We start from the raw sequence: 14,927 nt of genomic DNA, 5'->3' as shown, positions 1-14,927 counted from the left end.
AAGATATGAGCAATTTGGGGGCATAGTTTCAGGGCATAGAACTTTTGGGCATAGTTCCAAATTGCTCTCCAGAATGGTTAGATCAATTCACAACTTCACCAACAATGTGTTAGTGTGCCAGTTTTCCTATGTTCCCACCAATATCAATCAGTTTCCTTTTTAGTCATATTGACCAATCTGTTGTTTTAATGTACATTTAATGTATGTTTCTCTAATCAATAATGATGTAGAGCATTTTTTTCATGACTATAGGTAATTCTAATTTCTTCATCTGAGAATTGCCTTTTCATATCCTTTGATCATCAATTGGGGAATGCAAGTCATTTATTCAGCACTTACTATATACCAGGCACAGTGCTAAGGGATAGTCAGGGAAACAAAGGTCTGCCTCAGAGCTCACAACCTTATCTAACAAACTCTACTTATTTAAAAATTTGTCCCTTTGCAAATTATTTCGATAAGCTTTTTGTCATATAAATTTGTATTCATTCAACCACCACTCTTTAAAGCCTCTAATATATGTAAGATCATGTAATCAGTGCTGTGGATACAAAAACAAAAAAATTAAAAGAAAAATCAGTCCTTGGCTTTATAATCTATTGGGGGAAATAATATGGATATATATAGAAAAATCAATGGAAAAACAACACTTAGATATGTAAATGAATATATTAATAATTGAGTGGATTTGGAGGATAAATTTACTCTACCTTCCCTTTGACACAAGCTGAGCTTTGAAGGAGGCTTGGCTTTAAGAGTAGATAGAATATTTTAAAAAGATACTTCCAATATACTTGTAAATTTAATCTGTATTACTAACATTTCTCCATCCCTTTCTTAAGTCTGAACAATAAAAAATATCAATAAATCCAGCCCTAAATGTTTGTAGCATTTACAGAGTGTAGGGGCAGCTAGGTGACGCAGTGGACATAGCAATGGCCTGGAGTCAGGAGTACCTGAGTTCAAATCCAACCTCAGACACTTAATTACCTAGCTGTGTGGCCTTGGGCAAGCCACTTAACCCCATTGCCTAGCAAAAAACTTTAAAAAAAAAAGCATTTACAGAGTGTAAATTCAATGCAGGTGCTGAAAATTTAGCAATTGACTGTTGAAAAACTAAAAAAGCTGTTTAACAGACTCCAGAGATTAACCCCCTCAAAAAATGGTAATAATGTGCAACCTGCAAAAGTAAGCTAGAGCCAGAATTTGAAAAACTTCAAATGCCAAGGGAGTTTGTTTGTATTTGATCCTAGAGGGAACCAGTGGAGCTTCATATTTCTTTAACAATTAATTGTAAGAGGGATCAGAGAAAGAAGAGAATTGAGGCAGGAAAATCAATTAGGTAACTGTTGAAATTGTCCAGGGTAGAGAAAATAAACTCTAGGACTATGGTGGTGTTTATATAAGTGAAGAAAAAAGAACTTGATATAAAATTGGCAAGATTTGCCCAATTAATAAGAAATGAGGAGTTGAGTGAAAAATAGGGATTTAAGATGATTCCTGAAGTTTCAAACTTGGGTGACTAGAAGAAGGGTGATACCCTCAACAGAAATGGGCAAGTTAAGAAGAAGAGAGGGTTTGAGGCAAAAAATAATGAGTTCTCTTCTATACAAGTTGAGTTGCGTGTGGGCAGTCTAGTTCAAGATAGCCCAAGTTAGTTTGGTAATTTAGGATTGAATCTCAAGAGAAAGACTCTGGCTGGACATATTGATCTGGGAGTCATCTAAATAGAGGTAAAGATTGAACCCAAGGGAGATAATGATCCTACAAAAGTTTTAGTGAGAAAAGAAAACATGGCCTGGTAACACTCATAGCATAAGGAGAAGGGAGGGGGGATATGAGTGAGGAGTACCTGAAACAGATGAAAGAACATAATGTGATCAAAATTCAGGGAAAGAGAGATGAAGAAGTCAAGGAAAAATAAGAGCATATCTTAGGTTTGGGGGAGGAGATTCTAACTACTCTTCCTGTCATGGCCTTTGCTGTAAGTGCCCTTTCTAAATAACTGAGGCACCTTAACCATTAGCCAAGAAAAAAGCAGGCAAGCAGAGACTCCCCAATTATCAGGAGAATTGCCAACAGTAGCATGGAGCAGTACCTTGGAGGAGTAGCAACCATCCCCCTGGGAAAGCAAACTGTCAGTTTTGATTTAGGATAGAAAGTGAGCCCAGAGGGTGTATATTTCCCTTAAAATTTTTGACCTTTTCTTCCTTTAGATGAACTCTGTTATTTTTTTATTGTGATAGCAAGTAGCCCTTTGTTAATTTGATAGGGATCTAAATCTGTTTATTTAGGTATTATTGTCAATTTTTATTATTTTGGCATGGTTCAGCCATGAGCAATGAATATTCCTTTGATTATTTAGATATATATTTGATATATAATTATACATACATATCAGTGACCATGCAGTCTGCTGTAGCCATGGTACAGAGGAGTAACAGCAACAATGAGACAAATTTGATCCATAGCAGAATTTCAAGACAGGAGCATGGTTCCTTCAGATGTTTTTCTGAGCTCATTGATCTGGTAACAATTTTAAAATTATGCTGCATCAAAGTTCATCCAGAACATGAGTGAAAGGATTGTTATTATACCAAGCTTGCTTTCTGGGTGTTAGCTTTGGAAAACAGGGTATCTTCTAAAACCAGAAAGAGAAGGATTGGTCTTAGCATGGGAGTCCTGACATTTCCCCCTTTTGCCTAAAGGAAAGCATTTAAAAGAACCCTTCCCATTCTGACCAATAAAGGAGAAGTAGGTATCTCCCAAAATATTACCAGAGGCCAGTTGGGCCAGGAAGAGATGTTGAGTTAAGATTCAACTGTAAGCTTAGGTTGGTGAGTTTAGAGGTTAAGGGGCAAATCCAACATTAGCAATGATGGAATGGTATTTTGAGCCCACGAGGTTAATTTCTTGAAGATATCCTTTTCAAACTGCCAACACAGCAAAAAAAAAAAAAAAAAAAAATCCAGGATTGAGTCACAAGTTGGAGTCAGTGTGGCTCTGTCGAGTCCCACTATTAACTATTTCCTATCCTAGTCCCCTCAATTTATTCAATTTCTGGTTTTTTTGAGGTATTAAATTTGAGATAGCTAAAGGGTAGTACAATTGGGCCCACTGAAAGTGGCTAACATTCATAGCTGCTAGCACCTAACAGAGCCTTCATAAGACTGAGCACTTCAAGGTTTGTAAAGCACTGTACAAATATCTCACCTAGTAGGTACTTAAATGCTTCTTAATTGATCCACTTAGTACTCAGTAGATAGTTCAGGTGACTTGAATTTACAATGGCTGAGTACTTTTACTCCTTACTGATCTTATGTATCAATTCCTTGTTAATCATTTTTTTCCGGTACAAAAATCTTCTTAGGGCATAAAGAGGAAGACAAACTAAGACTTGACCTCGGCTGTCAAATACGAGGATATCTCATCTGTCTCATATTTACCTTGCTCTTAATTCCTTTAATTGGCCCCACCCTCTTTTGCTATCAAGCATACAAATGTTAATTTCTCCATTTCTTTCCCATCCTTCCCTACCCTTTTTTTGGCTCTGAATTGTCAGCAATTAACTGGACTTTTTTGTTGTCCTGATGTTCCCGTGACAGTGCAGTGCTTATTATTCTGATGACACCTCTTATGGCCCGCTCCTCTCTTCCCCCCACCCCAGACAAGTGCAGATGACGGGAGTTTCTGGAAGGAGTCAAAGTTCCCGCATGCAGTTCTTAGCAGTTCTCCCGGGTGACTCGTGAGACATTAACTCGGGCTCCTCTGTGTAAGGGAGGCGAGGAGAGGAAGGGGGAGAAACAGATCGCTTCCGCTCCCGTTTCAGGATCAGGGGGGCCTCACACCCCACACCTCTCCTTACAATTAGAAAACCACACAGATGTCACAACCCTCCTCTGGAGTTTTGAGATTAAAAGGCCACCCGGTTCTCCAGAAACTTTCTGGTCATGACATCGCCACGCTTGCTAGCTACGTGGTCACCGTTTTACTAACGTTCGACAACTTCCTATCCAAAAAAGACAACATTTAAAACCACAGCCGATAGCGGGGCAGAAGCGTGGAGCAAAAGCAACCTTCTCCGAAGCGACTTCAGCTGCGCGTGCCCGTGCGCACGCGCGCATGAAGCGGAGGCGCGAGCTGGGGTCCTCATTGCAGGCCCTCCATCCTCCTTGATAAAAATTGATTTCACAGTAAAGCGGACCCCTGAAACCAAGCTCTTCTGACGGAGAAATTCAAAGGGAGACGTCGGAGGGAGCATGTGGATTGCGCACGCTGTAACGACGGACGAGGTCTGTGGCCTCGCGGAGGCGGCAGTTCTCTGGACAGCCCCGAGCCCGGGCGGGGGCCTTGGCGGCGGGGGCTGGCGGGAAGAGGAGCGTTCAAAGCGGCACTTCGGGGCCGGGGCCGGGGCGGCGGGCGGCGCCATGAAGCTGCAGTGCGAGGTCGAGTTGGTCCATCGCCACCTTCCTACCCTTGGCCTGAGGGGCCGGGGCAGAAGCACCCGGGCCGTGCTGTCCCTGGGCCGGCTGTCGGACAAGGCTGTGCCCCAGGCCGGGGCCGCCCATCTGCTTATCTGCACCCCGAAGGACCGCGTTGGGAGCAGGTACAAGGTGAGCGGGGGTGGGAGCAGAGGCGCCCGCCCGACCCCCAGCCCCGCGCCAAGCCGCCTCCGTGCGCCCAGCGTGGGGGCCCCGCGTGGCGCCCTCCGGATACGCGGGCCGCGGGCTCCCAGGTCCAGACCCAGCGAAACCTAACTTTTCCCGGCCTTGGCGGCGGGGCTCGGAGCTGCGGTGACGGCTGAGGCTGCTTTGGGCTTCCACTGACCTCTCGTTGATGCTCCCCGAGGCTTTCGAGAAAAGGGGACACTTGGCAAAAAACGAAGGTCGAGGACTTTGCATCCTTCCAGGGGCATTTTCTTCGAATGCACTAGTAAATAATAAAGTCAGCTCTGCTTGTGTGGTTTATTGGAAGCTAAAGTTGGCGCAGCCGTAATGCAGCGAATCCCAAACTTAATGATTCCTTAATGCAGATTTGCACAGCAGTACCCCTAATACAGTAAATTATTCTTAAATTCTATAGTTGAGATTCTCCAAAGGAAAAAAGTAACTGGATTTTTCTACAGGTTTTGATTCTATTTATTTCTAAGGTACCTGATGCCAGAAGTTAAGTAACGTTCAAGATTTGATACTACCCTTTTATCTAGTTTACCAACTTAAAAAAAATAATTGTTATCGTTTACAGACTCAATACTTAACTAAGGAATGAGAAGCCAGTCTCCCTAGTATCCCACCCTTAGCTTTTAACATGCTAGTCCAGGTTGTTTTAGATGACTCAGACTTCTTGCAATGAGAAAGGGTATCTTTTGTCTGGTGAGAATGTTGATGATGGCTAAAAACAAACAAAACTACTGAAGTTTTCTTCCTAGGCTCTTGAGAGCAAGGGAAACTACATAATTTTATACAGTAGAATCACTTTTACAAGAGATAAGATCTACCTTACAAGAGAAAAGTTCTTCTCATTTTGCAAATAAAAAAAGAAACCCAGAGGGATTAAATGATTTACTTCAATCTTGGAGTTAATGGCAAGGCCACTACTTGAACCCAGGTCCTCATTCTTTCCAGGAAACATTGTCCTGTTTCTTCTAAGGGCTCTTCCTTCTCCCTATAAAAAGCCTTCTTAATCCTCTAATTCCTAAATTGGAATTAGTAGCTTCTCATTTCTGATTTTGCTGATGTAACTTTCACAGTGAAAACATTCATTTTTTCCATTTAGTAGCATTAAATTGTTAAATTTAATTTATCAAACAAGTATTATTTTTATTTGAAAAAGTTCTGTGACATATCCTCTTGAGAATTTGTAACAATAAAAGCATAAATTCTGGTAGTACTATCATTTTGATTTTATTGGCATGGGTTACTCATAAACACCAAGTATTCCTCAACCTGTGGGTTAATTTTTGAAGGATTTGTTTTGTGGTTGAACCTTTGCAAATTTATTATGTGCTTTGGGATAATAGTATCTATGCATTTCTTGGTTGAAGAGAATATATAGCAGTATAACATAGCTCTCGTATTAAGTATAAAATCTTTAGAAAGTTTTTTAACTTTTATGAGATTGAATTTTTCAGATTAAAAGTAATAACTATTCAACTTAAAAAAGAATCTTTAAAGCTCAACATTAATGCCCAAACTTTGCCAGATTTAAGAAAATTTAAAATGAACCTTCATTTTCTGCAGACTTTTTTTAATTCACTACTTTCATTGTTTCAATCAGCTAAAAGAAAATATTGAGCAGTTTTTTACTAAATTTGTGGAAGAAGGGAAAGCCACTGTTCGGTTAAAGGAACCTGCCATTGATGTCTGTCTCAGTAAGGTATTGTATTGGAAATTTCTTTTGAAAACTTACTGAAATTAGAAAATGTAGGAAGGGCGGACAAGCTAGGAAGGTCAGAATTTTCAGTTTCCTGGCTAAAAGAATTCTTTTTCTTATGATTGTGCTTTGATTTAATTTTTAAAAATGAAGAAAATAATTTAAAAGCAAAATATTTGATATTTCTATGTGCTGATTTAAAATTCATGTGAAAAAGCAGAAAAATTGTAATCTAATAGTTATCTATCACATTCAAAAGCATCTGATGTTATCTAATCGGAATAATAAAATGTAGTGTCTTGAACCTTTTAACAACCCTATGACACAAAGCACACATTACTTAACATCTGTGGGGCTCAGTTTCCTTATATGTAAAGTGAACTAGATAAATCTTCAAGGTTCCCTCTCTCAATGAGCTATGATTTGCTCAAGCTGTTTAGGCGTTCTAAATTGATTTATATTACTAATCCTAAGAGAAGTATAATTTACTTGTTCTAACTCCTTGGGTGTTTGTTTTTTTTTTTTTAGTTATTTCTTAAAGCAACAAAAATACATCTTCTTTCCCTCCCATCCCTATCCTCAATTTAGAATGGGGGGGGGGAAACTTCTCAACTAAAACAAATTTCTGAATTTGACTGGAGATGATCCTGGATGAGAGGCAATCAGGATTAAGTGACTTGCCCAAGGTCTGTGGATAGAGCACTGGTCTTGGAGTCAGGACAGGAGTTCAACTTCAACCTCAGACACTTGACATTTACTAGGTGATGGAGTTTCTAATTCTTTCCAAGTCTTACAGTCCAAGTATATGATATCACATTTATAGATAAAAATATGTGTGTATGGGCACGCACACACACACATTACTTTTTTCAATATCACAATGTTATACTTTAACTTGTTCAGCTATTCCCCAATTTGTGGTCACCCTCTCAGATTCCCATTGTTCATTCAAAAAGAGCAATAAATATTTTTGTATGTTTTTAGAACTTGGTTTACTTAGGATTAATCAATCCTTTAATCAATTCTCCATTTAATTTTCTCCTTTCCCTTCTATTTCCCTGTTGAGTGAGATATATTTCTGTATCTAGTTGTACATGTATCAGATGTTCCTCTCAACTCCCTTCTTGTTTGTCTAAATGTCTTAAGATAATTTTTTCCTATTCTTCCTTTCTCATCATCTTCCCAAACTCTCTTTTCTCTTTTCTCCCTCCTCTCAATACTCTTCTTCTCTCTTTCTATTCCTTAAAGATTATCAAGACATAACAGAAACTTTCCCAGATCTTCTGTTTAATTACAATTATTCCATGACCCTTATTGATAACTTTTAGAGGGAGTACATCTGTTATCTCCCCATATTAAGGGTGAGCAGTTTATCCTTTTTGATCCCTTTTGATTGTTTTGTTCATGGTTTTTTTTTTACATTTTTCTTAACTTCTTTGCACTTCAGAGTTTATATGCAGCTCTGATTTCATCAATTTGTGATTTTTTTTTTAGGTTTTTGCAGGGCAGTGGGGTTAAGTGGCTTGCCCAAGGCCACACAGTTAGGTAATTATTAAGTGTCCAAGGCTGGATTTGAACTCAGGTACTCCTGATTCCAGGGCCAGTGCTCTATTCACTGCGCCACCTAGCCACCCCAATTTGTGATTTCTGATGGTAACAAATGAATTTTTTTCTGTTTATATTTTGCCCTCTCCCCTCTGGGTCTAAGAGATCTGGAAACATTTCTTTTAAAATTTCTTGAATTACGATGTCTAGTCTCTTTACTTTTTGTTCATTCAATCTTTTTTTTTTTTTTTTTTGATGAGGCAGTGGGCTTAAGTGACTTTTCCCAAGGTCGAACAGCTAGGTAATTATTAAGTGTCTGAGGTTGGATTTGAACTCTCATCCTCTTGATTCCAGGGCCATTGCTCTATTCACTGTGCCACCTAACTGCCTAATGTTTAACATTCTTGAGGGTTCAGTGATCTTAGTCATTGTCAAAATGCCACCTATTTTCAATTGATCTTTACAAATTGGTTTTAATTTTTTTTAAACCTAATTAAATATATCTATACTAATATAATTGTTTTTATTTTGAACTGTTTTAAGAGATTGATTTGATTTTCTAAAAACAAAAAAAAACTGCTGAAATTGAACAGAAAATTTAATTTCTTCCCAGACATTTTCTGACATTATGTTCCTGACCTTAAACATCTTTACAGTATATGTTGCAAGAAGTACTAGCACAGATGCAAGAATTTTATACTGAAATTTTTGGTTCACTTTGCTTTTATGTATGCATGTGTTTTGTAGGCCAATTCCATCAACTTAAAGAATTTCTTGTCTGCTGTGAGGCTGGCTCACCAAGGCTGTGCTGTTGAAACATTACCACTATTAACTCTGGCACCACTGAAGACTTCGGAAGTTGAAAAGCCCAAAACTAAAATGGTTATTACATCCAAAAAGGATTATCCCTTAACCAAGAACTTCCCATATTCCTTAGAACATCTTCAGGCTTCTTATTGTAGACTTGCCCGAATTGATATGCGAATACTTTGCCTCAAAAAGCTTAAGAAATTAGACTTAAGTCACAACCACATAAAAAAACTACCAGCAACCATTGGAGACCTTGTCAATCTTCAAGAGCTTAACCTGAACGATAATCATTTGGAGACATTTAGTGAAGTGTTATGTTCTTCCACACTCCAGAAGTCTCTTCAGAGTTTGGACCTCAGCCAGAACAAAATTAAAGCTCTTCCTCTGCAATTTTGCCAGCTACAAGAACTCATATATTTGAAACTCGATGACAATGAATTGATACGTTTCCCATTCAAGATAGGTCAGCTGAGTAACCTGCGATTTTTGTCAGCTGCTCGAAACAACCTTCCATTTTTGCCCAGCGATTTTAAAAAGTTATCCCTTGAATACTTGGATCTTTTTGGAAATGCTTTTGAACAACCTAATCTGCTAGTTCCTAATATACAACTGACAGTACCATTAAGTTTATTAGAAATTTCTGCACGAGCAATATTAGAGTATAGGTAAGATTCTTATTATCAAAGTTGGTAATTATTTTAAAAATTACAAAGTTTGGAGATGGCACATGTTGCTTTCTAGGTCTTGTCAGTAAGAGAAAAATAATATCTAGACAAAATTACTATTGAGGTATAACTAGGAAAAAGATACTATAAAGATAACAGGTGGCTTACTATATAGGAAGCTTCTTTTTGACCTGTGACAGTTGAAATTGGGACAGTTGAAAAGGAACATTTTTAATTTAGATTTGAGTATTATATTTTAAAAAAGTTGTTAATACTTTGAAAATTTAGAATAAATTTGCCATATTAGGAAAATATTAAAGAACAGAATGAAATTGATAGAGGTAAGTACACAGTAGGAAAGATAAAAACAGTTAATTGAAGTGTGGGTTCAAATCCAGTCTCAGGCATTTAACAATGATCTAGCTGTGTGACCTTGGGTTAGTCACTTCACCCCATCGCTTTGCAAAAAAAGAAATTAAGTGCAGCCCTGGAGTCAGGAGGACCTGAGTTCAAATGTGACCTCAGACACTTAATAATTACCTAGCTGTGTGGCCTTGGGCAAGCCACTTAACCCCATTGCCTTGCAGAAACCAAGAGAATTAAAAATAACAAACATTAGTAGCTCACTTGTTTCAGTCATGCCCTACTCTTCATGGCCCTCTTCTACAGTTTTCTTGGCAGAGATACTTGTGTGATTTGTCATTTCCTTTTTCAACTCATTTTACAGATGAGGAAACTGAGGCAAACAGGGCAAAGTGACTTGCCCAGGGTCACACAACTACTAAGTGCCTGAGGTTGGATTTGGACTGGGGTCCAAGCCTGCCAGCTGCTCTATCTATGGTGCCATCATTTGATTATTTAGACTAAAAAAGTGGAAAGTATGATTACATATCCCTTCCAGGGAGATAGAATTATAAGTGATCATAGGAGATAATTTAATTAAGGTATTAGGAAGACATTTTTTGACAAATTCTTGCATATTTGTTATTAAAAAGAACAATCTTAAGAATAAGCTGTTAAAATAGATATAGTGCCACAAATAAGTGTTTTTAATTTGTTTTAAAAGTTCCTTTTCGAAAGTCTTAAAACCAGTTGGAATAGGGAAAGCTAGGTGGCGCAGTGGATAGAGCATCGGCCCTGGAGTCAGGAGTACCTGAGTTCAAATCCACCCTTAGACACTTAATAATTACCTAGCTGTGTGGCCTTGGGCAAGTCACTTAACCCCATTGCCTTACCAAAAAAAACCTGTTGGAATAGAGGGAACAAGCAGAGGGGAACGGATTTCTGCCCCATAGCTTTCTAATTTAAAAAGTTAAGGGAATTTTTTGGGTTTTTTACTTTTTTATTAACTTACGAATTATTGAACTATTTGTCAGTCATGATTATATATTTGAAAAGTCATGCCTTGATTTATGACATACCACATTAACATCTGAATGTTTTTTTAATAACACTTTTTTAAAATCTACCTTTCCAACAGAATTCCCTATGCTCCTCATATCATTCCTTTTCATCTTTGTCGAGATTTGGATACTTCAAAATCCTGTGACTGTGGAAAATCCTGTCTTCGCTCTTTCATTCAAGCAGCTGTTACTATGAATCTACATTATGTTGCTCACACTGTTGTTCTAGTAGATAATATGGGTGGTACTGAAGCACCTATTCTCTATTACTTTTGTTCATTAACATGTTACTCTCAATTCTTAGATCGATCAACAAAAAGTAATAGGTAATAGACATTAAATTTCATCAAATTATGGATTTATTGGATATTAAATCTTAATTTTATACTACCTTGTATGAATTTAGTTGTAAAGTGTAATATGTATCACAAATAGATTTACCAGTATCAAATTGAAAAACAAAAAGAATGTATTTTTGTAACTTTGTAATAAACATCTAATTTCACTTTTATAAGGTTAACCTTAACCTAAAGCTCTTAGTATCTTGTCATTTTGAGTTGGTTGATCATATCTATATTGGTTTGAACCCTTATGTCCATGTATCATTCTTTACTTTCTTAGATTTTATTATTTTCTGTAATAATTTTTGTATATAATACAGTAAAACAAATGATTCCTGAATGAAGAAAAAAACTTGTCATTATAATATTAAATGAAACACACTAAATGTGAATAGTTGTAAATAATTTTTCAGGGATATTATTTAAGTTGTGATAGCCAAGTGTAAAGTAGGAAGCACTGTTATATTTTCATTCAAAGCCTCTGTTATGTTTTATTACATTGATTTACCTTGAGTCAGTTTTCACATTCATCATGTCTTTATGATTCCTAAGCTTTAGATATTTATTTTTCACTTTGTAAAATAATTTGATATGAAGAATAGAATTTGAGTTATTTTCAAACCTTTGTAATTTAAAAAAAATATCTAATTTGGTTTTGTTAATTTTAGCTTACTATCCTGTCTTAGGTTAACATGTATTTAGCACTTTGCAGGATGAGTAGAGGGAAGGCATTGTAATATCCTTTAAAAAGCGGGGGGGACTGGTTTTGTGGAAATAGCTCCCTCCATGCCCACTCTGCTACACTTCTGAAGTCAGTTGGGTGGTAGCATTTTCTACATATACCATTAAGTTGGTTTACTTTGATTTTTCTGGGAATAAACATTTATAGTTTTATCTTACATACTGGTTTGGTTTCATTTTGTGAAAATATATTTACTAAACACTTTTTTTTTTTTTGGAAGACTATATATGACTAAGAATGCTAACCAGTGTGTACATAAATATCTCCTTTTCAATTTCCTTTGTGTTTTCCCATCCTATTACTATTTTACTGACAATATCATTTTTTATTTTAAAGTTATTCTATAAGTTCATTTATCACTATTTCAGTGCTGTTAAAATGAGAATGAAATTAATTTTCTTAGTGTTTCACTAATATACATAGCATGTTAAGATCACTGAAACTATCAAATCATTTTTTTTTCTAATTTTTGTTGATACATTGTTTTTATATCATGTACATTTCCCAGTGTTTCTCTTGTTGAGAGATCGCTTCTAAAAACATAAGCCTCCAGGACATCAAAAAAAAAAAAACCTAAGACAGCATTAGTCAAGGCTGACATTACCTGTATTCTCTTCCCCTCCTATGACCTCTCACCTCACGTGTCCGATCTTTTACCAACCCTTGTTTCCACTTTCACATTTCCCATTGATCCCTTCTCTCCACTTAACCATACTCACTTCATGCCTGGAATAAGTCTATTCATTGGTTTCTGCCTCAAGTCTTTTCTATCCAGTTTCTTCCATTGCTGCCAAAGTGTTTTTTTTTTTTGCTGGGGATGGGGGGGAGGTGTTGAAAGGCATTGGAGTTAAGTGACTTGCACAAGGTCACACAGCTAGGTAATTGTTGTCTGAGGTTGGATCTTAACTCAGGTCTCCCTGACTCGAGGGCCAGTGCTCTATCCACTTCACCACTTAGCCACCACTGCCAAAGTGATCTTCCAATTTAAGTGCTGGTCTGATCATGTCATCCCCTCCAATGCCTCCCAATTATTTCCATGATCACAACCCTTTAAACCATGTTAGTTTTCTAACACTTGAATCCCTTCAGGAACACTATTTCCTACTCAGCACTCAAGTATCCACAATGCCAGGACTGCTCTCCTTCCTCACCTGGCTTCAAGACTCAAATTCCACTTTTTGAAAAAGACTTTACCTGATTTTTCTGTTTTCCCATGGTTGGTCTTTCCCTCTGGAATTAACCTCATATATATATATATATATTATGTACATAATATATATATATGTACATAATATATATATTATGTACATATATATGTATTATAATATAATATATATATATATTGCATATATTTCTGTATACATGGTTGTCTATTCCACTAAAATGTGAACTTCCTGAGGAAAGTAATTGTTTTTGCCTTTGTAGCACTGTATGGTCTCCCTACCTCAATTTCCCTACTGCAATGTACCATTTGCTCAGTTATCAAATTGCTGCAGTTCTGGTCATGGCACCCTACCACCTCCCACTTCATCCTGCTCCTAATTAATAAATAGCTCCCCATCACCTCCAGAATCAAATTAAAAACTTTTTCCAAGTCCTTCATAACCTTCCACAATTTTTATAGACTTTTTGCATCTTTTAGCTGTTTTTTAAAATCCAGTGATACAGACTTCCTTTTTTTTTCCATACAAGACAATCCATGTCTGACTCCATGCATTTTTTATTGGATGTTAATCCTGTTTGGGGAACAGCCATATTCATCCTCAGCCCCCTGACTTTCTTTAAATCCCAGCTAAAATCCTACCTTCTACAAGAAAATTTTCCTGATGTCCTCCTTTTGCTAGTGCCTTCCTCTTAGATTATCTTCAGTTTGTGCAGAACTGCATGTTATTTTCCCCATTAGACCAAGTTCCTGAAGAACTAGGAGTTTTTTTTAGCTTTTCTTTGCATTCCTAGAACTTGGAGCAGTTCCCAATGCATCAAAGACTCTTTAAAAATATCTGTTGACTTATTGACTGTTCTTTGAGTCCAAGCCAATCAGTATCATTTCAGGAAATTTAGTTTTGATTGTTTTCTTTTTTACATTTAGGTTGTTGCAATTATTCTATAATTTTTTTTGACTTTTACTTCACTTTTTATCAGTTTTTGTAGTTTATTCAAGCCTATGTATATTAACAGTCATTGTTTTTTATAACACAATATTAGTCATGTATCATACTTTGTTTAATCTTTGTCTAATGTATGGCTATCTTTTTTGTTTCCAGTTCTTTGTTAATACAAAAACTTGCTACAAAATGTTTTGACATGTGAATGGTACAACTTCCATGAGTAATTAATAGTCATTTTTTTCCTAAAGAATATTTTGTCATATATCTACTATATACTGGTCATTGAGTCCTATTTTGGAGTATTTTGGAGTTATGTTGAAAGGAACTTGCTTTTTTATTATTTTTTGATTTTGTTATTGCTACATAGAAATGCTTGTTTTGGTGGTTTTCTTTTGAATCATGTTACTTTACTGAAGCTGTTGTCTCAGTTTCTTTGCTTATTCTCTAGGATTGTTAAGTAAACTATCCTGTTATATGTGTGTGTGTCTTTATGAATGCATGTATGTACATTTATTATTATTTTTAAAAGTTTATGCTTATTGTCTGAATAACTGAATATTGTACTTTGTAAAGGTTTCTTCTATATCCATATGATGGTTTAGATAGTTGGTTTTTATTATGATTATTAATTGTTTTCTAATGTTGAACTTTATATAAAGCCAACTTGATCATGGTTTGATCTTACCTTCATGTATTGCTATTATTGTGCATTTGCTCAGGTTTCACTTAAAATATTGAGACAATACAGGTATACTTCAGGTTCAATTCCAGACTATTGTAATATTACAATAAAGCAAGTCACACAAATTTTTTCGATTTCCCAATGCATATGAAAATTTTGTGTAGAGTATATTGTTGGTACATACTTTAATTTTAAGACTATTGCTAAAAAAATGCTAACCATCATCTGAGCTTTCATTGAGTTAATCTTTTTCTAGTGC

The 14,927-nt window shown here is 36.5% G+C and overlaps 1 protein-coding gene across 1 annotated transcript; it reads left to right on the top strand.

Annotated features, from left to right (window-relative positions):
* Positions 1 to 4,416: 4,416 nt before the first annotated feature.
* Positions 4,417 to 12,147, top strand: LRR1 (leucine rich repeat protein 1). The gene is made up of 4 exons (XM_074236022.1): positions 4,417 to 4,613; positions 6,277 to 6,375; positions 8,665 to 9,392; positions 10,873 to 12,147. Exons 1-4 carry the CDS (start codon positions 4,428 to 4,430, stop codon positions 11,123 to 11,125), a joined length of 1,266 nt encoding a protein of 421 aa, XP_074092123.1. The 5' UTR covers positions 4,417 to 4,427; the 3' UTR covers positions 11,126 to 12,147.
* Positions 12,148 to 14,927: the final 2,780 nt, after the last annotated feature.

This window comes from Macrotis lagotis, chromosome 4, assembly GCF_037893015.1.
Source record: "Macrotis lagotis isolate mMagLag1 chromosome 4, bilby.v1.9.chrom.fasta, whole genome shotgun sequence".
Classification (NCBI taxonomy): Eukaryota; Metazoa; Chordata; class Mammalia; order Peramelemorphia; family Peramelidae; genus Macrotis; species Macrotis lagotis.
This window is presented reverse-complemented; position numbering and strand designations above follow the sequence as displayed.